Source organism: Plectropomus leopardus, chromosome 16, assembly GCF_026936395.1.
Source record: "Plectropomus leopardus strain MGB_pleo_1.0 chromosome 16, ASM2693639v1, whole genome shotgun sequence".
Taxonomy (NCBI): Eukaryota; Metazoa; Chordata; class Actinopteri; order Perciformes; family Serranidae; genus Plectropomus; species Plectropomus leopardus.
In genome coordinates this window covers 23410746-23437254 of record NC_142191.1, presented here as the reverse complement: position 1 = coordinate 23437254, position 26509 = coordinate 23410746, and the positions used below count along the sequence as shown (strand labels likewise).

Sequence of the window (26509 nt, the reverse complement as noted above, 5' to 3'; positions counted from 1 at the left end):
GAACGTTTCACCATCAAATTTTTTTTTCCACCATCAAATTTTTTTTCACAATCCAATTTTTTTCCACCATACATTTTTTTCACCATGCTATTTTTTCCAACATCTATTTTTTTTTAACACCATCTTCATTTTTTAATTTTTATTTTTATATTTTTTTTACCATGTCCCTTTAGGGGCTCTGTGCGTTATGTCACAAAGAAACAAAAGAAAAAAAAATTTTGTCCTATTCATGATGTAGTTTGAATGAAGACATACAAATGATTTCACAATTCAAACTTTAAGTGCAGATTGAAGCAAACCACTGACCAAAATGTCCTTGGTTACTTGGGGATAAGACAAATTTTCAAATAAGTGACATTTCCCTTTAAGACTTAATCAGGACCTGCAGACTCTGCTCTATCTGTCCGTCTCTCCCAGAGGGAGTGAACATAATGGATTGTTCCACAGAGGAAATGTGGGTGAGATTAGAAAAGGAAGATAGATGCACATAATGAATTCCTAGAAAATAACTGCATGAAAACATACTATGAACGTATTTTTTTCTGAGTTTGCACAACATAACAACATAATAGGACAACATAAAATGCACCAAAACATAAATGTGGTATGACATGTATGTATATGTGGTGCACATTGTAATGAAGCATATGCAAAGAAAGTGTGTAATAAATTCTTCTTATCAAACATGTCCATGTAGAAGGTTTCGGTTTCGGGTGGAAAGGAGCTAAAAAAAGAGGAGGATGATGGGAAATGGGAATAAAAGATGATAATAATGAAATGAGGAGGAGAATAAGGCTGATGAAAGGGATGTGAGGGATGGAGGAGAAGCATGGATGTCTGTCTGCCTCTCACTCTGACTGGGCCAACTCTCCCCGAGGGGTGCACATCTTATCTCTTTCTGCTTCCTCTTTATTTATTTATCAGTCTATTTTTATCCCTGTGACCAGGATTCAGACGGGGAGTTACGTAACAGAGGGAGAAATGTGCTGCGCATGGGCCTGCCAGCAGAGAGAGGACACATATACATAAAGACAAGCAGCGCATGAAGTAACCATAGAGAGTGAAGCATCATGGGAACATAAACACATTAAAAAAAAACCCCTCAAACACATCAATACATAATTGATTCTACTGAGTAGCTGGACCACATTAGCCATACATCACTTTAAAAATTCATAACGTGCCGCAGGGAGCAACATGATTATAGATTCCATTTTGCTTTTACCCTAAATAACCTTCACATCTAATCAATGTGCTCCTGACACCGGTCAAGACAGAGAGAGAGGAAGACAAAGACAGCAAGAGAGAGAGAGAATGATTCGCCTCGTCTGGGCTTTTCTTTCTCTCGCTTTCATCTCTGTTTTCATGAGGGCTGGAGCAGGGTTGCAGAAACTATCGTCATCCAAATATCATAAGACAAGTCAGAATTCAGCAACATGCGCTGATACCAGGACACAGATAGAGCTGAGAGCATTTCTGTGTGTCTTTTGAAAACCACGCGTCAAGGCAATGCTGAAATGCGTTATTGATGTTTTTCATGTTGCTACTCTGTAGTTATTCACCAAAAAATAATCGCTCAGAAGTTTGGGGAATACACTTATACACTTCTGTCTACGAGTGAGATGAGAAGATTGATGCCACTCTTGTGTCTGGACATTAAATACAGAGGCAGGATGTGATTAGCTTAGCTTAGCATAAAGACTGGAAGCGCATGGAAACAGCTAGCATGGCTCTGTCCAAAGTTCAAATATACAGTAAGTCTACCAACACCTCTCTTGCCAAATAACACAATATATCTCATTTGCTTTAATCCACACACAAGCAATAATGTCTAAATGACAACCAGCGCCATAAGGAGGAGGCACTGCACACCAGCTCATGAGTGAGCTTAAAAGGTGTGTCGCGACAGAACCTGAAGCTAATTTTTGTTGGAATATAATGGCTGAACTGTCTGAAGATGTTAGCGGCAAAAAAGCTCTCAAATCACCATGAACTGCAGTTCTTTCTGTTATTTCCCTCCAGTCGCACTCCCCTTTTCTCTTATCTCCCCACGATTATGAGGCAGGTTTATAAAGCCTTGGAATAAGCATACATTTTTTCATGTAGTTTGACTGATATCAGACAAAAATGTTACCTTGTTACACTCAGTTTCCATCCTCAGTCTAACACTGCTTCCACTTCCTCAGCGCATCCACGTGAAACTTACGACATTTTTAAGTCTACACGAGGGATACACAATAATAACTGCATGTCATTAGTGTTGGCAAATAATAACTTTAAAATTAAATATCGCCATTGGCCCAAAATTGACTTTTCTGTAGATATGACAGGCTGTCAAAATGACACTTTAGTTATGCATCTTTCATGAACTGAAATAGGTCAGATATACCCTGGTTTTGGTTATCGTCAGGATTCATCACCTGAGCCTGTTAAAAGTGGGATGAATTTTACAGTTTGTTTAAAATGTGTTACATAAAAATAAATAGGACATGTTTTAAATGTAACCTAAATTAAAGTAGCTTTCTTGTTTCGCCCAACGAATGTGTACAATTTGAAAAGATTTGTATTTTATGTCTGCATCTGCAACCAGTGGGCCATCGTGATAAGCTTGGGCGTTATATGTTAATTCTACTACAGGAGAGACTTGATGCTCTCTGCGAATATGTAGATAAACATATGTGCATATGTCGTTATTAGCGTTGTCAATCGGCCACAATGGGTGAGAAAAATATCTGCAAATCAGACACTGGCAAAAATCCAATATCATGTGTTCCTAGTCTACACTGATGTGTAGCCATAGCAACATACTAGTTTTGCCAGGGTATTAAGAGTGGACCGGAGTGAAGTAAGACAAACTACGATGGACATGTCAGATTAGACCAGCCCCAACTGAAGCGTAATGCTTGTCTACAGTGGTCACCATTGTTATTATTACCCCTCCTTGGTTGCGGCGAACCGCTTGACAACGGCCTGACAACATTTTTAGTCTTGGCGTTGTGTATATTGGCTTATAGTTAGTCAAGTCAAGAACTGCTGTCTAATGTCACAATACCAGACGATTCCATTAACCTGGTGGAGCGGACGAATTCTCGGGTTTGGACCCGAAACATCTAACGTTCATTTGCTCTTATTTCCGTCTTTCTGTTGAGTTTGTATGCATTCACATTTCCTCAAACATTCGCCTCCAGCACACCATTAGAGGTTTGGTGGGAAGATTTTTTATACCCCATTTCCCGTCTTTCTGCTAAGCTAAACCAATCACCTCTGAGCTCTAGCTCTGTATTTCACACACAGACATGAGAGGGGTAGCAACTGTCTCACATAACTCAAGATACTTAAACTGAAATATGAGTATTTCTCCAAATGTTTAACGCATGTCTTTAACAGAACTAAATCCTAAATTCCTGGTTCTTAGTGATCTAGTTATCAGCACTAAGCACTGATAGTGCACCACTACCATATCATAAGGGCTTATTGACAAAAATGGAGCTGAAGAAACCGAAAAATAGGGAACTCTAGGACCACCACTCTGAATTCATGAGAAAAATATTCAGCAGTTTGGTTGCCAGGTTACAGCGTATTGAGATATGCTGCATTGTGAACAGTCTAGTAGTCCAACTGTGTGGCCATGAATATTTCAGAAACAAAATCTGACACACAGAAAAGAGACAAACTCTGAGGACTTGTCTCGTCTTTAATCAGACATGGATACAAAGGATGATGTTAGTTTGACAGCTACTGGCTTTTGAAAGAACATGAAGAGGAAGACGTTTCTTTTCTAATATGAATAAGTGCAGATAAACACATCAGGCTCATTCAGATGAACCTGTGCATTCCTTTGCAATAACTTCATTTGAAACATATAAAACAATATTAGTTTATTCCTGTATAGTCTATTATCAAAAACTCTCCATAGGCTCTGAGCTCAAGTTTGATTCATACTTTCATTTCAGTCTTGTTTTGTATTATTTAGTGTTTCAGATCTGAGTGCTGAGTCATACCTGATCTGCTGATTGGCCTCGCTGCGGATCTTGAGCACCTCCTTGCCCTTGAGCTCCAGCTCTTTAGTCAGAGTGCTGATATTTTCGTTGAGTGTGTGGATCTGGTGGTCCAGCTGAGCAATGTGGTTCTTCCTCCTGGAGACCTCCTCCTGCAGCTCCGTGATCCGGCCCAACAGCTCACGCTCCTGAGGACGGAAAAGATCAATGTTCATCTTCATGGTTTGGAGAGCCGATTTCTCACAGTGTTATTTTGCCACTAATGATTTTCAATTACTTCTTGACTACTTGACTTCAGGTAAAAAAAAAAAGAAGAAAAACAAGGACATTACAATTTACTTTTCTCATTTTCCCTGATAGCTCCTATCAGTTGAGAGCACAGTCTGACAGGGGAGAGGTAGTCTCATAGTAGGTATGTTTCATATAATATAGTATATAGCATAGTATAATAGTATAATATAATATATAGTAACACGAGCTTATTTTGGCTAACTGTGTAAAAAAAGGAGTACAATATAACATATCCATGCTGTAAGCATTCATTTTGTTGTTTATTATTGGCCTGTGGTAAGTGAAACACAGGTTGGTCTGACTAGTGTTTCATATGTGTATTGCTTTTACAGAATTGTGAGGGATTGTGAGTAATAACATTCGGAGTTTGCTCGGACATTATTCTTGTGTTTTCTGTGAAACCAAATGTATTCTGGCTTTACTTTAAGCCTTTTAAACCCACAATTTTGAAGTCTTTACCTATTTTCATAAAGGAAAACTACCGTTAAAATAAACTAAAGAATATTTGGCCATTATGCGTTGGCTTTTTACCTATGTGAGACACCTGTCAAACTGCAGACAACTGTTCGAGACCAACACCAATAACAACACCAAAAAATTGGTTGTGATCTAGCAAGTCAGAGCCGTGTTCCCAGCGGCTTTTTAGGTCCCAAACGGGGTGTTTTGTAGTGACCTGTTGCTGTTTTTCTAGTGCTTTCAAGGAGCGGCTGTTTTTAACAAAGACCTTTAACCTTCTTTTCCTGCTAGGTTTGTGCCCCTGTAATGGGGTATTTTAAGCCAAAACAAGATCTTTTCCTAACCATCTGACTGGATTTGACTGAGAATCCAAGAATATTGCTGTAGCAGCAACACGTCAATCACAAAGTGGCTTTGCCCTAAAGCATACCTTGCTTTATTGTCTTCTTTACTGTAAATGTGGCCATTTACAAAGTAAACATCGTGCTGTAAGGAGGAAGACTTGAAACTAGTGATTAAGACTATAAACTCATTTAGAAAGTGTTTACTGAGGTCATGAATCTATGGAGAAGTAATGTCATTTCTCTTAGACCTCAATCAGAATACAATCCAACTTCTTTTTGCAACTAGTGGAGTCGCCCCCTGCTGGTCATTAGAAAGAATACAGGTTTAAGGCACTTATGTGCTCACTATATTGATCTGAATCATCCCAACTTATATTCTAAAAATAAATTAAAAATAAACTGAAACCAGAACAAAAATAGAGTGTTTGAAACATGTTTATCCAGGAATCTACTGTTTATTATTGAAAGTACAAAATGGGCCCACAATTTAATCACGAGATGATTAATCTACAATAAGTCAAAGTTCCACAGTTACAACTGACGAGTGTTGATGAATGAAACGACAGTAGATGGTTATATTCATTATCATTCATTGACGCACTATGAATTGTAATGATAAATACCTACATGTATACATTCTTGCTGTTACCATGAATAAACTGTATGGTTCCTATATGAATTACAATATGGCACTTGTTTGTATTACTTAAGGGCCACTTAAGAAAAAGCATGCATATAACAGTTTTATTACATCTATCAGACCTTCAATTTATAAAAGGATAGTGCTGATTTTTATGTGTATAGAGGGAGCACTGCAGTGTTGGTATATAAAAATGTATCCTGTAAAGCAAGTGACTAACAGCTCGCATGCCAACTGTTCTCTCAAGATTAAAGATTAAATTCATTCACACAAAAAACAAATTCAGTCAACATCAGCATGAACACAGATGCGTGTCTGAATCACAATGAATTATCATAGTTCTCCACACGACTGAATGACATCCATGTAAACAACAACCGACTATCTAAATTACTCACAGCCCCCTGCAGAGCTGCTCTTTTTACTCTGAGCTCCACGGTGACACGAGATGTGGCTTACATTAGCCGTGATATCAGAGTGAGAAAATAAACAAGTGGTTCTCTCAACAGTGTGGAAGTGAACAACGCGTAGCTTCGCTCAAACACTCAAATGAAGACAATACGCAGACTGCCTGATGAATGCAAATGAATGCAAGGGATGATGTTTAAATACACGACTCACAGTTTCTAAAATACTCTCAAAACTTCTTAACATTCTTAACATTTTAGTCCTGGTTAATCAACAAGTATTTAGGTTTGTGCTGTTTCTTTGCAGTACTTCTTATTGTTGACAAATCCTATAAAAAACGACATTAACAATGGATTGTTTCCTCAAACAATGATCCAATTAAGCCTGATATACACATGTTGTGCCATAGAGCTCCACTGTTGTTGAAAAACAATTAAAACACACCACTGAGTCACACAGTTGCACTGTGTGACATGTTCCTTAATTATGATTAACATGGACACCAGAGCACCACGTGTATTAATCCTTGGATGAAAATAAAACCTAACAAAAACACTGTTTAATCCTGTTTGGGTGATGTTTCATAAAAAAATACAATACCCAGCTGTTTAAGGGCATTTTTTTGAATGTACCTATGCATGTGTGATTTTCTTTTCTTCTTAGATTTCTGTCATTGGCAGGGAACATTGGGCTTGGGCCCACGGACACATTAAACACAATTCTTTAAGATTCTCCACTAATCACATTACAAATGTGAAAATAAAGATGGACTCATGACAACTGATCTGAATTTCCCATTGTAAAAATAAAATGCAATTTTACTTGGAATGGGCATGGAGCATTATAACAATTTTATGCCATGATTATCTTGGCCAAAAAAAAGATTCATGATATTGTCCTGTTAATCATCAAAATATGCTTAAAACCCAATGGTACTATAGCCCACTGGGAACTTCACGTTAAACTTTGTTAAGAAACAAATATTTTAATTACATCACGGATAGGACACACATCCTTTTTTTTTTTATTTAACAGCCTTTTAAGGAGAAAAAAACAAGCTCATCAACTATGGCATCACATCTTTCGATAAGAAATCTGATTTTCGTATCAATGATCGGTGAAGATCTTTTGCCTTGTGATGGTTCAGTGGGTATGCAGCCTGTTTGTGCTGATTGAAGATTATTTTTTGGGGGGCCTTTTGCCTTTATTTTATAGGACAGCCTAAGAGGGAAAGAGAAGGGGTGACATGCAGCAAAGGGCAGCAGGGTGTAGTCAAACCCATGGCTGCTGCAGCACAAACATTAAGCTTTATTAGCTGAGACGGTTGCTAGAGTCAGAAACACAGCCTGTGATTGGTCAACAAGTGAGAAAGTCAGCCTCTGATTGGTTTTAATGATTATGGATTTATTTTACAAAGTCTCCAACAAGACGCAGCAGTTCATGGCTGGATTAGAAAGCTTCTGAAAGAGAAACTATCACAATAGAGAATGGCACTCATGGGAGTGGCACAATGTTTAGCTCCTGGGTAAAAAAAAAGTTAAGTCTCTTGCATGCAGCATTACGCTGATACCTAATGTTTGTACCCTCATGTCATCTGTGACATTGTTGACTCCATATTTAACTTACAGTGTCAAGTACATCAAATTTTCCTCATTAGTCCTGTTCCTGTTTTTTTTTCCACATTTTTTAATTTGACCAATCAGATAACTGCATGAGGCACTCTACTTGTCTGAACACAGAGTTTACTTGCTCCTTGCAAGTACAGATGCCAAGCCCCAACTCTTTGGGGCTGCTGGGAACAATATTCAGGGTTATCCAGATAATGAAAAGTCTACACAACCAACTTATGTGAGTGTTTTTTATCAGTTCCCGCGATAAAATTGTTTATCATCCTTACTAAGAAGGAACCAAAAAACCATGCACATAGATGGTCACGTGCACTCATTTTTTAAGCCATGTTTGGTCTGAATTTTACCTGATGGGTGTATTGACTGAGCTATTGTTAATAAAGTGAGAGTTCTTGATCACATGCACCTTTGTTGACATAAATGAAAACACTTTTAAAAGTTGAGAACAGCTCCATCTTGTCATTAGGATCTACCAGCCATCAACACACAAAGCTGCCAAGTTCAGCGTTAAAATCCTCATCATTAAGCTGAGTGGGCCTTGTTTGCCAAATTGATCATTATGATTAGAGACTTGAATGAAGAGGCAGGGATGTGATCTGAGGGCCCACAGTAGAGGGCCACTTAACTCCATCACAATCAGATTAAAGATCGTCAAGTTATTGTCCACTAATGATTCCCTACTCTGCAAAAATCTCATCCCACTTGCCTCTATAACAATTTGTGCCAAGGGCTGTGTTCATATATCCGAAAGCCATAATCTTGTGTAATAGTCTCATAGTCACAACCTCCTGTCTCACTATCTGTCTCTATCAGAGCCTCTCTCGACATCTTAATTTAATGTCATTGGCTGATTTTTTTTTGCTGTCCCATAAACCTAGCGGCGCAATTAAACACAATGGGGATGGGGTAGATTAATCTTTAATGACTCATTTACTCATTTCACTCTCCACCTTGTCAAACTGCGAGCGTCATTCTGGGGAGCGGCCAGGCACAAAGGCAGAAAAAAAAACCCACAAGCAAACAGGAGGAGGGAAAAGATGACAGGGTAAAAAAGTAGGATAGTAGACAGAAAAGGCATTTTAGTGCATTCAGTAAAATTTAAAGAGCATGTATTACATGAGGACTTGCATTTGGACTTTTTCGAAGGTCAGTCAAATCAAATTACAGCAGATATATCTGTTTGACATTCACATTCATAGCTGACAGCCAATGACATAAAACTGCAGGTGGTGATTGCGGACTCGTTTACTGTAACTCTATCATCACTCTCTATTCTCTCTTTCTCCTCCACTCCAAAAAACTTTGTTGAATAAGAAAACTAAATATGCACTTTAAAGTAAAAAATGTGCACCATCTTTATTTATTTTTTGCCAGTCCTTGCTCTCTATTCTCATTTTTAGGTCTTTAAAAAATAAATAAAGTTACTCAAATATTTATCAGAGGAGGACATTAGCTGGCTGAATGTCTGGACTGAATTAGGGTGTGATTTCCTGGACCACTAAAAATGGAAAAATGTATTATAGATGATGGATGGACATTCTTTGGATGGTGTCATCCATCCAGACTGACAGATTTTATATTATATATTTAATAAGTACTACACTGGTTCTTTACAGAATACCAATAATGTCAGTGTTTCCCCTATAACTGTACAAAAAACGTTTTTAAAATACCAAATAACACCAAATAGCCATGCCAGTGTTTCTCCCATATTGGCTCTGCAGTGGCATACAGCTGTGGGTCCATGAACGAGGCAAGTGTCTGTGGTTAGTTCACATGTCTGTTCAGATAACAGACACTCGACAGGACAGTCGAGTGTCTGTTATCTGAACTGCTAAAGTCAGCTGAACAAGTGAGGGAAAGATAATGCTGTGAGTCGTGGTTACAAACAGGCTCAGTAGTAAACAACATGCTAATGTGCTGACGGATTCTGTGTCTTTGTGTTTTTAGCTGAGCTAGACTACAGAATATTTGGTTAGAACAGATCGGTAACGCCGTTTTGCCCTCATTGTTTCCTGCAGAGTTTGGTAGTAGGGATGTAAACTGTTAAAAAACACTGAATAAAGGAAGTTTCAAAGTCCAAATCAGCATTTCTCCAACGCTGTTTGGCTCATCGGAGGGGGTGCTAACTATGGAGGATGGTGAAAAAATGTGAATCTAGAGCCAGTGTTTGGTTTGTCCATCCTGGGCTACTGTAGAAACATAATGATCCGACATGGTGATCACCACAGATGAGGACCCACTCCCTATGTAGATATAAATGGCTCATTCTATGGTAACACAAACACAAAAATTCTTATTTTCAGGTGATTATACACTAAAAAAATATTATATACCATTTCTGCAAATGTATTCCCCTCAATCTTAACCACTGGACCTTTAATGAAAATAGCCTTATATATGAGTGCTTTATTGCTGGTCAGCAACAGGTTATATTTTAACTTAGGAGGCAATTTGACCTTTTGTGCTCTAGTTAATTTGGTAACATGTAGCATGTAACAATAAACATGTAGGTTATTCTTTCATTTTAATGAACCTCTGGCATTTGCTTCTTGTAATCTTCACAATAAACCCAGTCCTTTTTAACAGAACCTATGACTTTTAAGTAACTTCTTGCTGGTTGCTCTACTTCCTTTTTTGCTGATATTTCTTTAATGACTTTTAAATACGATTATATGTTGGTTGTTTTTCAGTGTTTTTTTATGCTAATGCTTTACCTTGTAGCACTTTGAAATTTGTTCCAAATGTAAAGTGCATTACAACAAAATCTGCTATGATTATTATTATTATTTGATAACAGAATTTGGTGTGGCAGTATTTGGTAGAGATTGTGATGTTTATCCTTAGTTTCAATGCACAACTGTAGTGTTGCACTGTCTAAATACCCTAAGATATCCTACATTTTCTTGCCAAAGCTAGAGACGTTTCACATGCAGCCCCTGTATTTCTTCTCTCTGTGCTCTCCTCACATGTTGATGTGGGCGGTGACTCTGTGGACTTTTTGCTCTGGGTTTTGCATCTCAAAAGCTACTTACAGTCCACTCTACTTTATAATGAGAGGTTGCTGGGGCTGTATGCTGTCTGAGAGGCAGACAGCAGACGCTACTTAGGGCTCAAATGATCGACACCTCCGCAGCATTATTACAGGTAAACAAATCCTTTAGTCATACTTTCCTCCACGGTGAATATTCCCCTAAAAAGACACTAGAATTGGGCATCAGTCAAATCAGAAAAGATACAAGAACAACTTCATCTGTCACACACAACTATCTCTATACGGGATGTAAACATGATTTTATGAAGAGTCTTTGCCTTATCAATACAGAGGGTTGTTTTTTTAATCACATTTACAACTCATTACATTTCATTATATATTGAAGCCAGACTCCATTTACAAACAAAGCACTTTTTACCTCACTAAACACAGGAGCTGCTGGTCTACCACTGCCTTGATCAGGTAGTTTGTTTGTGTAATTGTGTGATTTTGTTGTGTCAAGGGGTTTGTACAGAGTCACTAAAGTCGTACAATAACAGAAACTAACTGATGGAGGCAGCGATAGACTAGCAGCTTCCATGTTCAGTGAGGTTAAATTACCGCAGTCTGGCTGAGAAGAGAGCATTGATAAGTTTTACTTTTAGTGAAACTTATCAATAGTTAGTCTGTCTGGGAAGTACTGAGCATACGGCTGAATAAATGAGACTTGGATTTTCCTGCACGAGTTGGGTTAGAGTTTGTAAACCGATGCTTAAAAATGGAGCATATGACTTCAATTCATTAGAAATTGTCTCCATTTTTGGAGTCTCTATTCAGTGGAGGTATGCAAGAAAACATCTTTGTCACATATTCAAAGTAGTACAAGGTGAATAATTGATATACAAATAGGGGGGTGAAGTGTTTTTTTTAAAGTCACTGGATATTAGTTAAGTATCTAGTTACTTTTAGGTCTGCCAGGGTCTAGACAACACACAGTCACAATCACAACTGCACCTTCAATCCAAAAAGAGAGAGAAGAGGAAAAGATGAAGGGGTGAAATGATTAAATATTGGGCTGGGACGAAGAGCTGTAAGAGAAAATGACAGCACTTCTAAGATACTTTATATTTTGTTAAAAAACAAAGAATTTCAAGTTCAGGGAGAAAGACGCGCTTTGTCAAATACAATAGAAAAGACATCAAAAAAAGAACAATAAAATAGAAATAGAACAGAAAAGAACCTGGATGTCAGGAGATTCTGATGATGCGATAATTGATCAGACGGTGCATTTAGATCAAACAAGTTAAGCATCTCCAGGGAGACAGATGACAATTTCCACACACATACATGCAGACACACAGCCCAGTGCTTCATCAGCCTATTTCTCCCCGTCTGTTAAGTAATTGGAGGTATTAAAACATTATTTAACACAGCGTGATGAATGTCTGCCGCTGAGCTCTTCTACTCCAATGACTCAACTGAAGTTTGAGCTAATGTGCCATTAGGACTCCAGCATGGTAAACAAGGAATTAATATAAACATGAACTCTGGATGTCTCTGTCATTTCACATGCACTGTTTTAACATGAATAAATCATTAAACAAAATCATTTTTCTACACTGTATTTTAAAAGTTTAAGCTTAAATGTAAATTTGCTTGGAGGGTTACAGTTTGCTCTGTGAAATCTGCTGGGTTACTTGAAAGCACAAAGCGAGACAAACAGAACTCATAATAACAGATGCTAAAAGGACAGAAAGGATAAAGTCACTCTCAAAATTAGAGTAGTTAAACAGTGACCTATCCTGCCTGAGACACACATTATAACCGCAATGTTCCCACTTCAAATCCTTTTGTTGCATGTCATCCTCTCTGTCTCTCTCTCTCTGCGCTCAAACTTTAGTCTCTGCTGTACTCAGTCAAATGAAGTTAAAATTAACAAATAAAGTAACCATTAAGAAAAGTGGAAAAGTAAAAGTACCAGTGTTTCAGCTGGATTTTTCAAATTGGTTGATTTCTCTTTGAGAAAAACTAGAATTACATAGTTGCATGCCTCTTTGAACCACCAAAGCTGCACCTCACTTGCTCAGATATTCAAGCTGCTGATGGAATCTATATTAAGTAAAAAAAAATGACCACTTCCAGTTCAGGTTTACCTTTCACTATGTCTATCTCCACACACACAGTGTAGACAGTTCAAAACTACAGTTATCAATACGTAGTAAATATATTACCTAAACAAACAATGTGAATCTACTTGGTAGTCAAAGAGAGGCTGGTGTGCTGCAGGAGCGACCAAAATATGAACTGCTTCCACAGCATTTGCCGCAGCCTCATGACTGACAGGCAGGTCAGACTGTAATGCTCAACTATTAGCCTTTATTGACTCCCTATTGCCTTGGCAACTAAAGATGAGAGGGACTGATGGCAGAGTGTGGAGGGTACTGAAGACGGCCAGCTGTGCTTCTCTGCTCGAACATCTGTATCACAAGGTGATGAGAGAAAAACTCATGGTGTTTGGGGTAATTAGTAAGATTTACAAGAGATGGTGGGGGGGGGGGCTGCCGGGTGGTGTGTGTCTGTGCGTGCATGTATGTGTGTGTAAGTCTGTGTAAGCCTGCGGCAGGTGGCGTGTGAGGCATGCTGGCTATCTAATTTCTGTTTCACAGCTGGCACAGGTAAGCATTAAATACAAATTTTAAAAAAATAGAAATTTCAAACATTTGAACTATTTTTATCTTCATCTCTTGATGTATCATTTTACTGATCGGTTAATTGTTTTGCTTTAAAAATGTCACAAAATAGGCAAAACTATCAGAATTTTAATTGTCTCGATTTGCTTAAGGTGCAAGAGCGACTAGGGATATTCAACTGTCCATATTTAATGATAAAAATTGTTAAGAATTCATTTTATAATAACCAGCTAATCAATAATTGACTAACTGCTTCAGCACCACCTCTGGCTCATTGTACCTTGAAATTTACAATTTAAACTTGAAACTTGAAAAGATTTTCACAAAATCAAACTTTGTCTTTGATACTTGTGATCAGCTTTTTTTCAATAGCCACTCAATGTATTTACGCTCAGTATTTACCTGTCGAAATAGCAGTTTTAATTTAGAGTTTTAAATGGTTTGTGGCAGAGTCCGCCACATCTGCACTAATTTTTGTACTGCCATCATACAGGAAACAATGCAGCTGTAATCCAGTGAATTTTATCTCACTGATCAGCCTCACTCTTTACTGCTCACTCTCTCTCCATCAGGGGTGCCGAACTCAGTTCATCAAGGCTACATACATCTCAAATTAACCTAAAGTAGACCGGACCAGTAAAACCATTGCAAAATAATCTATATATAACAACTCCTCAAAAGCTGTCCCTTTATTTTAGTGTAAAGAAGTACAGTCAGAAAATTTGTTAACACACCACTTATAAAAATGATGAACGATGAACAGCCCAAGATGTCTCAAGACAAATAAGCTCAATTTCAACAATATGTCTCAGTTCTTCCACATCAGTCAGTCGACTACTCACTATGCATTTTTCCATATATTTTCACTCCTGTGTAGTAATGCTGGCATCACCACGTCAAACTAAAGTGGAAGCTATTGAAGTCGAATGCAGATTTTTTTTTTTTTTTTTAACTGAAGCTGCTGATAGAGAACATTTTTGCACAGTTTTCAATATCTTTAAAGTGTGGGTAAATTCAGAGCTTTGCTTCAAAACACATTCTAAATGTTGGAAGCTGATTGTTGAAAACATGTTACAAAGACCCTTTACTATATAGTGCTGAATTGTAGAGTTAGATAGTTGACTGTTTTTTCACCATGATCCTGTTTTAAGATTTTTTGGGTGGGCCTAAAACCACAGCTCGATGACACACTGGAGCTATACTCAGCATAACCCCGCCCCTGACAATGTAGTAATATAAAAATGAGAAGCATCATTAGCAAAGTCCTGCGATTGGGCGTGGCCTCTGCTCCTCCAGCGGACACGCCCCCAGCGTTTCAGATCAGAGAATACTGTGCATTTTTTCATGGTTTTGAGACCTTTTCTTACATACTTGGTGATTTTTTGGATCATTCAAATTTGGTCAGGTGTTTAATAACACATCTTTCTGTGATGTGACAGACTCAGAACACATTTTAATTATCACTTACCTGGACTTTAAATATGTAAGTACTCAGTAGTTTTATCATAGCTGTGTTCTGGTCAGAGTGAAAAAGCCTCTGACGCAGCATTTTACATGATGTAGCGACTCACTATTCAGCTGTTAAACTTGCTCCTGAAATCTGACACCTCTTAGTCTTCACAAAGTGTATGAATATTGGGTGATCAAAGTCATCCAGTGGGTCTGACTGGTCAATTTGGGCGGGCTGGTTCTGGCCCCTGGGCCATATGTTTGACACCCCTGCTTGCCACCATGTCAGAGCTATATTAATGAAAGCTGAATGTTTTCTTACAGCTTTTGATTCACATTGAAAGCACATAACTGTTGGATGTTGTTGTGAAGCAGTAACATGAAACCTTATGTCAAACTGCTGAATCAACCAGGACTGAAATCTTTCGTGTTCTAACTTTAAGCCACAAATTATCAATAAAAGCATCTGCTTCATTCCAAACATACTGGCAATACAAACAGCTTTCTACATTTCTTATCAGTGAAACCAACATTAAGTGTGTATTACAGAGATTTCTCTTCCTGTGTTTATCACTAGAATAGCATCCCGGCAGACTGCGGGTGAATGTGTTAGTTGAGATAGTAACAGTTTGAAAGAGAAGTCCTGAATGCCTGTTCAGAGGCTGTGGATTTATTCTAATCACACAAACTTATATGTGACTATGAAGTCATTCATCACAATAGCTTTGTTTTCTTGCAGTGCTCAAGTGACAGTTAGTGTCAACAAAAAAAAATAAAGATGGGGGCAGGGCTGCTGCTGGCCATTTGGATGCAATTCAATTGTAGGATAATAAATTATTCTTAATTCAATTTTTGTTAGTAGCATTAAATCATTAAATTTAATTTGATCCGGGGCGACCTCTGGCTCACCTGGTAGAGTTTGTGCCAATGGGGTAATGTCGCAAAGTATTAATACTTTGTTACAATACTTAAGTATTTTTTGGGATTATCTGTACTTAACTTGAGTTTTTACATTTCTGTGAACCTTTATTTTTACTCCACTATATTCCCTAAATAAAATGTATATTTTTACTCCACTACATTTTCCCTGAACATTTTAGTTACTTCCTACAAAATAGGGAAGGAAGAAGGAAGGAAGGAAGGGACAGACAGACAAATGAAGGAATGCGAACAAAGGAAAAACTGGATTTTGTTCATTAAATTCTTTTAATGTGGAAAAATAGTATTTCTTGAAGTGTAATTTAAGCTCCCTTTTTAAAGTGGTGTACATGTTATGACGACATAAACTTCATAACCCTCAGAATTTTGACTGCTCGATTTTTTTATGACCAACATTTCCACGTACTTTTACTTACAATACTTAATCACAATACATTTCATAAAAATACTTTTGATACTTTTATACAGTAAATATTGGATGCTTTAAGAATTTTCTAATTGGTGACTTTAATTTTTACTGAAGTCATTCACTGGTAAGATATCTTTAATTTTACTTAAGTATGGCTTTCAGGTACTTCATTCACCCCTGGTGTGTCCTGTACAGCTGCCCAGGTTCAATTCTGACCCGTGGCTCTTTGCTGTGTTGTGTGTATTTGATACAGAAAGAGGGGAGGAGCATGAACAATTGCATGTAACGTTTTTTTGTAATTTTTTAATAACTTACTCGAAATGTTGCTTTGTCATTTTTGAGAAAAAAAAATATAGCAGCAGCGCCACGTGCCCGCCTGCCCCAACAACTGTCCCCAGAACCAAATAAAGAGGAGAGACAGACATAACGCTTCAATTCGGTTCAATTCTGCTTTGATAAGAGAGAGACAGAGAGAGAGAGAGAGAGAGAGAGAGAGAGAGAGAGAGAGAGCTGCACAATATGAGAAAGACAGCCAGACCGATCTGATCTTTTTTTTCTTTTTTTACTTAATGACCCTGATGCATAATTGATTTCATTAATTCGAGCAGTTATGTGTATTATACTGTCAATAATAATCTAATGGTGCCAACTGCCCTTGTGCTTCATCTTAAATTTAAGTGGTAGTTAATTATGACTGATGATCGTTGGCTGTTTGTACTCCCCCTCCGGCACTTGATGCCCTCCACACACTGCATGATGCATGCGTATGTAGCAAAAGAGGATGGTGGTGAGCACACAAAGTTTTCTAGTCAACTCTGAAAACACGAGTTATGTGTGCAGTTGTAACGTTTTGGTGGCGGTCCTACTGCGATCAAATATTCTCTTACCTGTATCCGGTTGTTCTCCAGTGTTTTCTCCAGCTCCACCTTGGCAGCAGCTGACTCCTGTTGGTGGGTTTGTCTCAGGTGTTCGATGGCTGACGCGTGGATGTGGTTCAACTCTGATCGCAGAGAGGCTGATGGGAAAAGGATATGGGAAGCCTTATTTAATTTGTTCAAAACACACAAGAAACCAAAGCTCGTCTGCACATTTTGGACTGGATTTTAAGGCTTGTTGAAAAAGTTTATTCCAACCTTTAGTCTGCTTGCAAAAATCTGCTCATTAGATGCAAAGGCATTTTATTACAAAATATATAAATAAAGTTTGTTTTTTTTTTTTACTTTGCACATAAAACAGAGTGCTCTGGCTGCATCTACCCAAGTGGCCTTTAATCCTCACTCCAATGAACAACTTTCATTGCAAACAGTCTAATGGTTTAGAGAGAGAACACACACTGTTATTAGCTCTCTACTTGAATGTGAAACAAACGAATAATGTTAGAATAATACAGCAGTGGAAGCTGACCACTGCAGTTTTTTTTAAAACGATACAACAGAAAATATTCACATACACTACCACCTGAGTACACACATCTATATACACACACATCCACACACAGGGAGAAGATGAAGGAAAGTAAAATAGGGAGATAAAGAAAAAAAAAAGGTAATAAAAGGATGTCAGGATGTGGGCAGTGAGAGACGGATGGAAGCTGCTCTCCAGTGTCAGGACCATGACACGAAGGTTAATGGAAGACCATTTATCACAGCACACAACTGGTGTGTCCGAGCTGAAAACTGGGTGAGATAAAGATTATTCTGCACTTTCCAGTTTTGCTGGTCTATCTTAGACACTCTGCTGATCGTCTCTCGTTTCAACTGTTGTTCCTACATCACTTTGGACTGCATGTCAAACGACAGACTGCACCTTTTTGTATTTTCTTACATTTCTGCAATGACTTATGAAACAGAGCACTACATGCAGTCAATGGGCTTCATTCACTAATTTGTGAGTAGAAATTATCTTACTTTTGCACAAAAAAGTGAGCATGCAAAATTAATATTGGGTTCATGAAATGTGCTTCGCTTTGTTTTTACTGGGGTTGGTCTTTTCTTTCACTTTTTATTGTGTGCAAATAAACTAAGCTAAACTAAACTATGTTAAACTAAACTAAGTTAAGCTACTTTTAGCTAAATTATGCTAAACTAAACAAAAACACATAAACAAGTTACTATGTGGAGATTAGTTGTTACCGGTTAATGTTAGTTTGCTCATATGCGACACATTTAGAGTGAAATGATATTATATTGTTATTCTGATATGGGCCACACTTTATAGAACATACTTTATCAGTGCTAATGCTTTTGTACTTTTGTAGTCACATTTTGAATGTAGGACACACCTGGAACACTGTGGTATTATTACTTTTACTGAAGTGCATGATCTGAGTACATCTCTGCTTGCAGTTTGTGACATTACCAAGACAGGGGCATTGTGCTGTCACTTAGTGTATGTATTTTGTATGATTTTATATAATCCGATCCCTTTTCTTCAAGTGAAACTGCATCTGTGCAAAGGTTGCAGTCTTATATCACTATTAACTACATGAAAGGAGAGAGTTTTCTTTTAGTATAACCTCGGTTTCCACAGTAACATCAGTGCGCACTGTGACCAGGAAACCCAAATCTGTGCATTTTTGAGCAATGGTGTTGAGAAAGAATATGCGCCTAAAGTTCACAGGAGGGTGAATCTTTTTAATGCAAGCACCCACCCACCCACACACACATGCACGCACGCAAACACGCACATGCACACACACACAAAGACCTTACCCAGCATGGCTTTGCCCTCGTCCTCCAGTTCAAAGCGGAGTGTTTGCAGCTCTTGTTCTGACTGCTGTTTGAGTGTCTCGATGCTCTGGCGGTGAGCCTCTCTGAGAGACTGCAGCTCTGCATGGTGATGATGGCGGAGACGCTCCTCCAACTCCTGATGGAGAGATGAGAGGGGGAGGACAAGGGGTGGTGGTGGTGGTGAGAGAGGTAGGGGAGCAGGGGAGGGTGAGAGAGGAGACCAGAAAGGAACAAAGAGGAACAGGAAGAAAGAAAAAAATAGAGCAGGAGGGTCAGAGGGAGAGTGTGACAGAGTTGAGAAAAAGTAGGAGGGAGAAAAAGAGGAACATTTGTGGATGAAAAGTTTGCGACACAGGGAGAGATGATGGAAAGGGTGAGGGAAGTAAGAAAGATATATAAATTAAAATGGAAAAGTGAGGGAGAGATAGAGAAGTATTTTAGCTACATTTTAATCCTCTGTAAGGGCTGAAGGAGAAACTGGCCAATCATCAAACACTGACTCAAACTGCACTAAAACACCAGCCAAGAAGAGCAGAAAAATCTCTCTTATGTGAAATATAGAGATAAGATCACCTCTTATGTCGAAAAACGGACAATTCTCTCATAAAGACATTTCCTTCAAAGGTTTGCTGACAGTTTGAATGGATTCCAGTGCAGAGCAACCTCGACTGCAACGGAAATCAATTGAAAGTCACTCTACTGTGGAGTTTTTAAGAACAAAAAAGGTAAAGTCACCTCACTGTCAAAATGCATTGCTATATCAACTATTGTCTCTTTTTCGACGGAACACTTTTTGAGAAAAATAAAGGTAAGGTTGCCTCTTATGTTGAGTCTAGGGGGAAAAAAAAATCTTAAAAGGCATGCTGACAATTCCAAAGGATGCCTGTGCAGAGAGGCCTTGACTGAAACTTTGCTTTTATAATACTGATATTTAGTTCAATAATTCCCTCAGACACACAGTTAATGATGGCTATCAAAAAATAAGACATCCCTGATGAAATTATTATGTTATTTTCTAAAATATATTTTAACAGATAGAGGCAGAGGCTCAAAATTATAACACATGCAGGGCACACGCAACATGTAAAGCCATTTAAACAGATTCACCTTGAGTTCAGGTTAGTAGTTTTTATCGGGTGAGAAAACAGACAACAAACAACAAACATCCAAACAGATATTTTTTGTAATTTTGTGACCAACCCTTTTGAAGGTTGAACTTCAAGAGGCTGGATTAGTGAAATATACATGATAATTAAGTATAGGGACAGACTAGTATGTACTAAAAGTTTCCAAAATTACAGAAGAGTGAGGACAGTAGCTTTCACTGTACAGATGTCCATTAAAGGGGACGTGTTATGCTCATTTTCAGGTTCATGATTGTATTTTGTGTTTCTACTAGAACATGTTTATATGTTTTATTATTCAAAAAACACTAATTTCCTCATACAGTCTGTGCTGAAACACCTGTATTCACTCTCTGTCTGAGGGACTGTTTTAATGCCTGTCTTTTTTTTTAATGCCCCCCCGAAAAAGCCCAGTCTGCTCTGATTGGTCAACATTTCGAGGTCATCTGTATCTGTGCTCTCAGCATCTCTGCACACCATCACTGCAGTCAAGGAAATGACTGCAAAGAAGTATTGGAGCAATTTCTACAGTAGAAAAATCAGCAGTAAGAGCTTCTAAACCAAATCTTCACTGCTGCACATATTTCAGGAAGAATACAATCGAAAATCTGTGAGAAAATAACAACATCGGTGACCGAAATGACATGGTTCCTTGATGCTACATGTAGCTACATGTAACAGTGTCCTTGAAGCCACGGGAATCACTGTATATATAGTGGCACTTTGTTCTGTTAAAAATCACCAATAAAATACAACTGGACATGTTTCAGAAGGGCTATGAACTGAAATCAAGAGAAAATAAAATCCAGGATAAAATGCCTACCTTTAGCATGTAGCTACATGTAGCAGTGCAGACTAAACACTTGCAGTAATGTGCTTGGAGCAGATGACCATATCTATCTATCTATCTATCTATCTATCTATCTATCTATCTATCTATCTATATATATATATATATATATATATATATGTATGTAAAAGACCTGATATCTTATTGTAACCAAAATAAAACTGTTGATAAAACATAGAAGTACAAAGATCAATTTTACATACGAGGACATATTAATACCTCAGTATTTAAAACTTTGTCCACATTTGATACGAACATCCTACATCGTGACATTACAGAAAATAAGGAAAAGCATCATAGTTCCATTTTAATAATTCTACTTGTGGAGGAAACAAGAGTGTTATTTTTTCAGGAAAAAAACATGTTTTCACCATTTTTTAATTGCAGTTTTTCTTTGTAACTTAGGGGATTAATTAATCAAATTTTGTTCAGTTAGTTTCATCCAGCTGTTGTTTGTCACAGCGTTGGCTTCATTACAAGAATTTAGCAAACAAGTTAAACAGAACAACATGTTTGAATATTAGCAAAGAAAACTGACAAGCGCTTATATACACAGTATTAACATCAGGCATTAGCACTGCTAACTGGAAGACTGCCACAACACACACACACACACACACACACACACACACACACACACACACACACACACACACACACACACACACACACACACACACACACACACACACACACACACACACACACACTGAGCACGGACCTACTAACATTACATTGCTGGCATTCAAGCGTTTACTCTGGCAGAAAGAGCTGTTGTTGATGTGCAAGGAGCCAAATTTCATTTGTTTTTTATTTTTTTGTTGTTAGTGTTTGTGTATTTAGGAAAATGTGGTTTTACTTTTTGGGAAACAAAGACGTTTGTTGAGTCAAGTGTCTTATTACAGTGAGCTCATCAGTCTAATAACGCTGGCTGTCATCTGGCTTGTTGGCAGAGAATGTGAGACCGACATTATATTTGACCATCAACAGCCAGTTTCAACTAATTTTACTATTACCATGATGACAGTTTTTATAATTAATCAGAGTGATGCCAAATTTTTCTGCAATGTCAAATTTGTTAGTCAAAGACAGGACTGAGATTGATGTATATTTATTGTGGCTGCAACTGCTGGAGCCAATATTAGGGTGTTGTGCACTAGTCTTTTAGTAGCCGAATATATATTTTTTGACAACCAACACTACCTTAATCACCTTGAGTGCATCACTTTTATGGTTTAACTTCAATTCACAGAAAAAGAGCCCCATCTATACACTTCATTTTGTGTGTTGAATTGAAAAAACATGCCATTATTTGTCTCCATGCACACACATAAAATGTTACCTGTAAAGGCATGAGCTAATTGCAACATTTGAATTTTAATACATAAATAAATGCAAAAAAAAAAAAAATACACAAAATACTTAGACACTTTAAATATAAAATATATTAGATTATATGTTAGATTAACATATAATTTAATTCTTATAACAGGTGTTACATGGCTTTCACATTGATTTACGAAAATGAAGAAATGCTGAATATGGAGGAGAAAACGTAATTGCTACTTCCACTGGCAGTCTCAAATATTAGATAGAGCTGAGATCTCATTTTCATTATTACACAGAGCCTTAAGAGTGCACCATAGCAGGCAAGAAAACTGCTGTTCACGCTGAGTGCAACCCATTTTTCTTTGTCAGTAAAAATATTAAGATGGCATTTTGCAAATTATAACTGGAACCCATCAACAAGGAACATCTAAAATGATATTCATGGATGGTTCACAGCAACATCTGTGGCATTTTAATCCACCAATATGCAATGCCTTTGGGAAATGATTCATGGAACGAAGAGAGCCATGAATATTCAAATGAACCTCGCTCCGAGTTGGCGGACAGCAGTCTCTGTTCCTTTAATGTTTGACGGGGCACCCAACTGTTCTTATGGTAACACTTAAAACAAAAGTGTTAACAGTTCACTAATGCAAGATCTGTGAGCGATACATGGATAATAATGTTGTTCACACTGTATTTAGTTGTGTATCTGCTAAAACCGATACTGAGTGTTACAACAAGCCTCCCCCATCTCCCCCTTTGTCAGTCTGCCAGTCTCTAACTGTCTCTGTCCTGCTCTAGTCCCCTGTGTTTCCTCCCACTCAGCTCCTCTTGACCTCCACATCCACCTGTGCACCTGCTCCCAAAACCCTTATAATCAGCTCCGTAGTACAGTCAATACACATCTATTCCCCAACCTCCTTTTCCCGCCCAGTCATCTATTGTTTACTCTGCTTTGATGATCCACCCTTATTGTTAACTCCTCTTTGAACCAACAGCAGAGTAAACCTTTGTTTTTGTATTACCTGCCTGTCTTTGCATCACTTTCACTGACTTCATAAGCACCGCTGTTGTGTTGGATGTGTTTTTGAATTAGCATTGTTTCAGTTTGTTTCCTGTTGAAGTGTGCATTTTGGCAGTTTGCAGCACACTTTGGTTCTACACGTATGATTTGTTGTTGTGTTGCTTTATTTATTATATTTGTTACAAATCAGCATGGTTTCTAAAGTTGTGTCAAAGTAAAAGCTTATACGCTTGCTTTAAAATCTTTGTAGCTGTGAAACACACAACTTTTATGCTGTATTGAGCTAATTATAACACCAGGATATTGCAGTTAAAATGACAATATAATGATGCTCATATACAAAATAAAAAAATACATTTCCAAGTTGTATCCTGTGTCTCATGCTTGAACTGTTCAGTTATCGCTTGATAAATGCCAAATCAAAGTTCACCTTTTTCTGTTCTTTTTAAGAATTTTTCAATGCATTGTCTTTAGTCTGGGAATGTTAACATTAATGTATCCAATCAAGAATGATTTGAGCGATTAGTTAAATCCGCCAATCATATAAAACCATATTTGACCATCAGCTTGTGAAATGTAGTAGCTAGCAGAACTTGCCTCGGTCTTCATCATGTGACACAACCCAGCAACTGTTGGGGCAGGCTGGATACTTATTTAGGCGATCAGCGCCAACTAATGTTGTTTTCAAGCTTTTGTCACGCAGTGAATCGCAATCAATCAGGAGAAAATAACAACGACGGCAGCCAGACGCTGCTATCAAGACTGTTCTAATTCCCTATTTCTTCTCAGTGTGGCCCTGCAATGCTAAACGTCAGCATGAACTTAATACAGTGTTAAATTCAGGCAAATAATCTGGTCTCTTATGATTGGCTAGGGAAAATCTAATTTCCCTTCCCCACAGAAATCGGTTTGACGCAATGTCACACCGAAGAATGAACCAGAGTGTAACAAGCTGAAAATTCTGCCTTATATCAGGCATAAGCAGAGCAGAATCATAGTAAGAGGTGTGCATTTGGATGTCAATTGGCAAAACCTTGCTTATGTTTCCAAATTATGTAGTTGAAAGTTATTAATTTCTCCCTCACCTTCCTCCTGATCGAAGTTGATGATTGAAGTTGAAAAGTTAGGTGAAGTTTAGCATTTGCTAAGCCAAATCTCCAATATTGATTGATCCGATGAAATCTTAAAAATTTAATTTAAATACTTAAGGTAAATGGTTCCCAACTGGTGGGTCGCAGTCCAAAAGTGGGTTGCATGTCCATTCTGAGTGGACTGCAAGCAATGAAATGAATGAAAGCATTATGAAATGAAATTAAATAATAATAATAATATGAATTAATTAAATGTGTGAACCTTTAACTAATAACTCAGGAGAAATTTAGACCCCATGGCTGAGCCAGTTGGGAACCACTGCTTATGAAACAATACGTTTCACATATTGGGTTTCACTTGGAAACATGTCACATGGGAGAAGCTAAGGAACTGTGACTTTAAAGTCGCATCAATACAGTTTTTTTTTAGTTTCTGAGGATCTCTTTCGTTCATAGCTGATTCTCAGTTTGAATAAATATGAGTGTGTGTACTGAAACTCCAGTTGTGATTTGGTCACATGAGAAAGTGGCTTTTAAAAGCCACTAATCTCTCATGTTCATTGGAATTGATCATTGGTCATTTAGTGCTATGGGTCAGTCAAACTATACATTTAATTACTTTAATTAAAGGCTGATTATCAGCTACTAATTATTCCAATGAGAACAATTACAAACTGACTGTAATGTTGCCACATGCACCTCCTCCTCGCTCCCCTCTCTGTGGAGGCCTGGTGGTTCAATCTTCATTACATTACTGGACAATCAATATTTGTTAGATTGCTGGTGGGTGAATCCATTTAACTAAGTAAAAGGGGGTTGATACTGATGAAAAACACTGAGAGGGATGGAGGGATAAACACACAAAGACATGAAGTGAGACTGTTGCCCTCGGGTCTTCTGGCAAACTGATCCAGCTGCTTCAGCACAGGTCTTAATCCTGACCCTGAGGACAACTTACAGACCCGAGATGGTGGAACTGAGGCGTTAAAAAGGGATGTAGCTCCAAAGCTCGTCTGATATGTATTCAGGTGCTCGACTGGCGAGCGACCAAAAACCCAAGAGCAGAATCTTAATGCCTAAACTGACCTGCAGCCAACACATCGACTTTGAAACAGGTGTAACATGTTCACTTCTGCTGGTCTTAGTCAGCGCTCAGGCTGCTGCATTATCCTCCTTTTATTCAGAGCTTTCTCAGGCAGAGCAGACAACAGACATCATTATACGAGGGGAGCCTGTTCGAGATAAAGGCATGTATAACCTTTTCAGTATCGGACAGTGACAAATGAATATACACTGACAATGTGTCAGTCAAAATGTGTCAAATATGGCCACCATTTTGGATAAAGACATTCAAAAAACTAACTAGCCCTATCCCGTCCTGTCTCGCAACAATACTTCTACCTCAAAAAGCAATAGTGAGTCCCTGCAGCATCCAGTCTGCCTTCAGTCTAAAATCAGAGGATGAGGAAGTAGAGTACAGTCCTCGGTTAGTGGCACAGTAAACACAAAAACTGCATCCTCACAAATATGTTTTCATTTTAAAAACAAATAACTTTTCATAATGCAAAAGATGGCTGAAGCTCTAGGAAAGTGACCTTTATCACAGACATACAGACAACCTGAAAACATAATTCCTCCAGACGGGGCCATAACTGTTGTAGAGGCATGAAGATGAGTCAACTAAAGTGGCTTTATCACCAAGTACAGTATAGCTTTTTCTTATGTGTGTAATCTTATTTTAACTTGGATATTTTGTACATTTGTACATGAATTCACATCGATGTCCACATACCCTTAAGAGAAAAGCTAAAACAATTCTCCGTCTGCATGCAGGCAAAAGAAAGTGAGCAAGAGTCTGAGTGATAAGATAAGTAAGACAAAAGTTGCAAATCAATAAGCTGTCAATTGCTCCATGCACACTCGCTGCTTCTATTTGTAGCTTTCTGGGAGCAGGATGTCGGGGAGCTAAATTAGGTTATGTGAGTGTGTTTGTGTAGCGAGGATTTGTTGCAACTTTATTACTCCCTGGATGTGACTGTGTGCGAACAGATAACGCCAGACAATCTGCGTGTACCTCCCAACCACCAAACACACATAAAACACACACGCACAAATCATCCCTCTAATGCCTCC

General features: G+C 38.1%; 1 protein-coding gene across 4 annotated transcripts in view; it reads right to left on the bottom strand.

The window, feature by feature from the left end:
• fam184ab (family with sequence similarity 184 member Ab) overlaps window positions 1-26509 on the bottom strand; it is a 204670-nt gene that overhangs the window by 26025 nt on the left and 152136 nt on the right. For all 4 annotated transcript variants that reach the window (XM_088089446.1, XM_088089448.1, XM_042503815.2 and 1 more), the window contains 3 exons: window positions 18938-19091; window positions 17114-17241; window positions 4002-4186 (listed from right to left, as the gene is read on the bottom strand). In XM_088089446.1, coding sequence (XP_087945572.1) covers window positions 4002-4186; window positions 17114-17241; window positions 18938-19091 — 467 coding nt within the window. The remainder of the gene's footprint in view (window positions 1-4001; window positions 4187-17113; window positions 17242-18937; window positions 19092-26509) is intronic.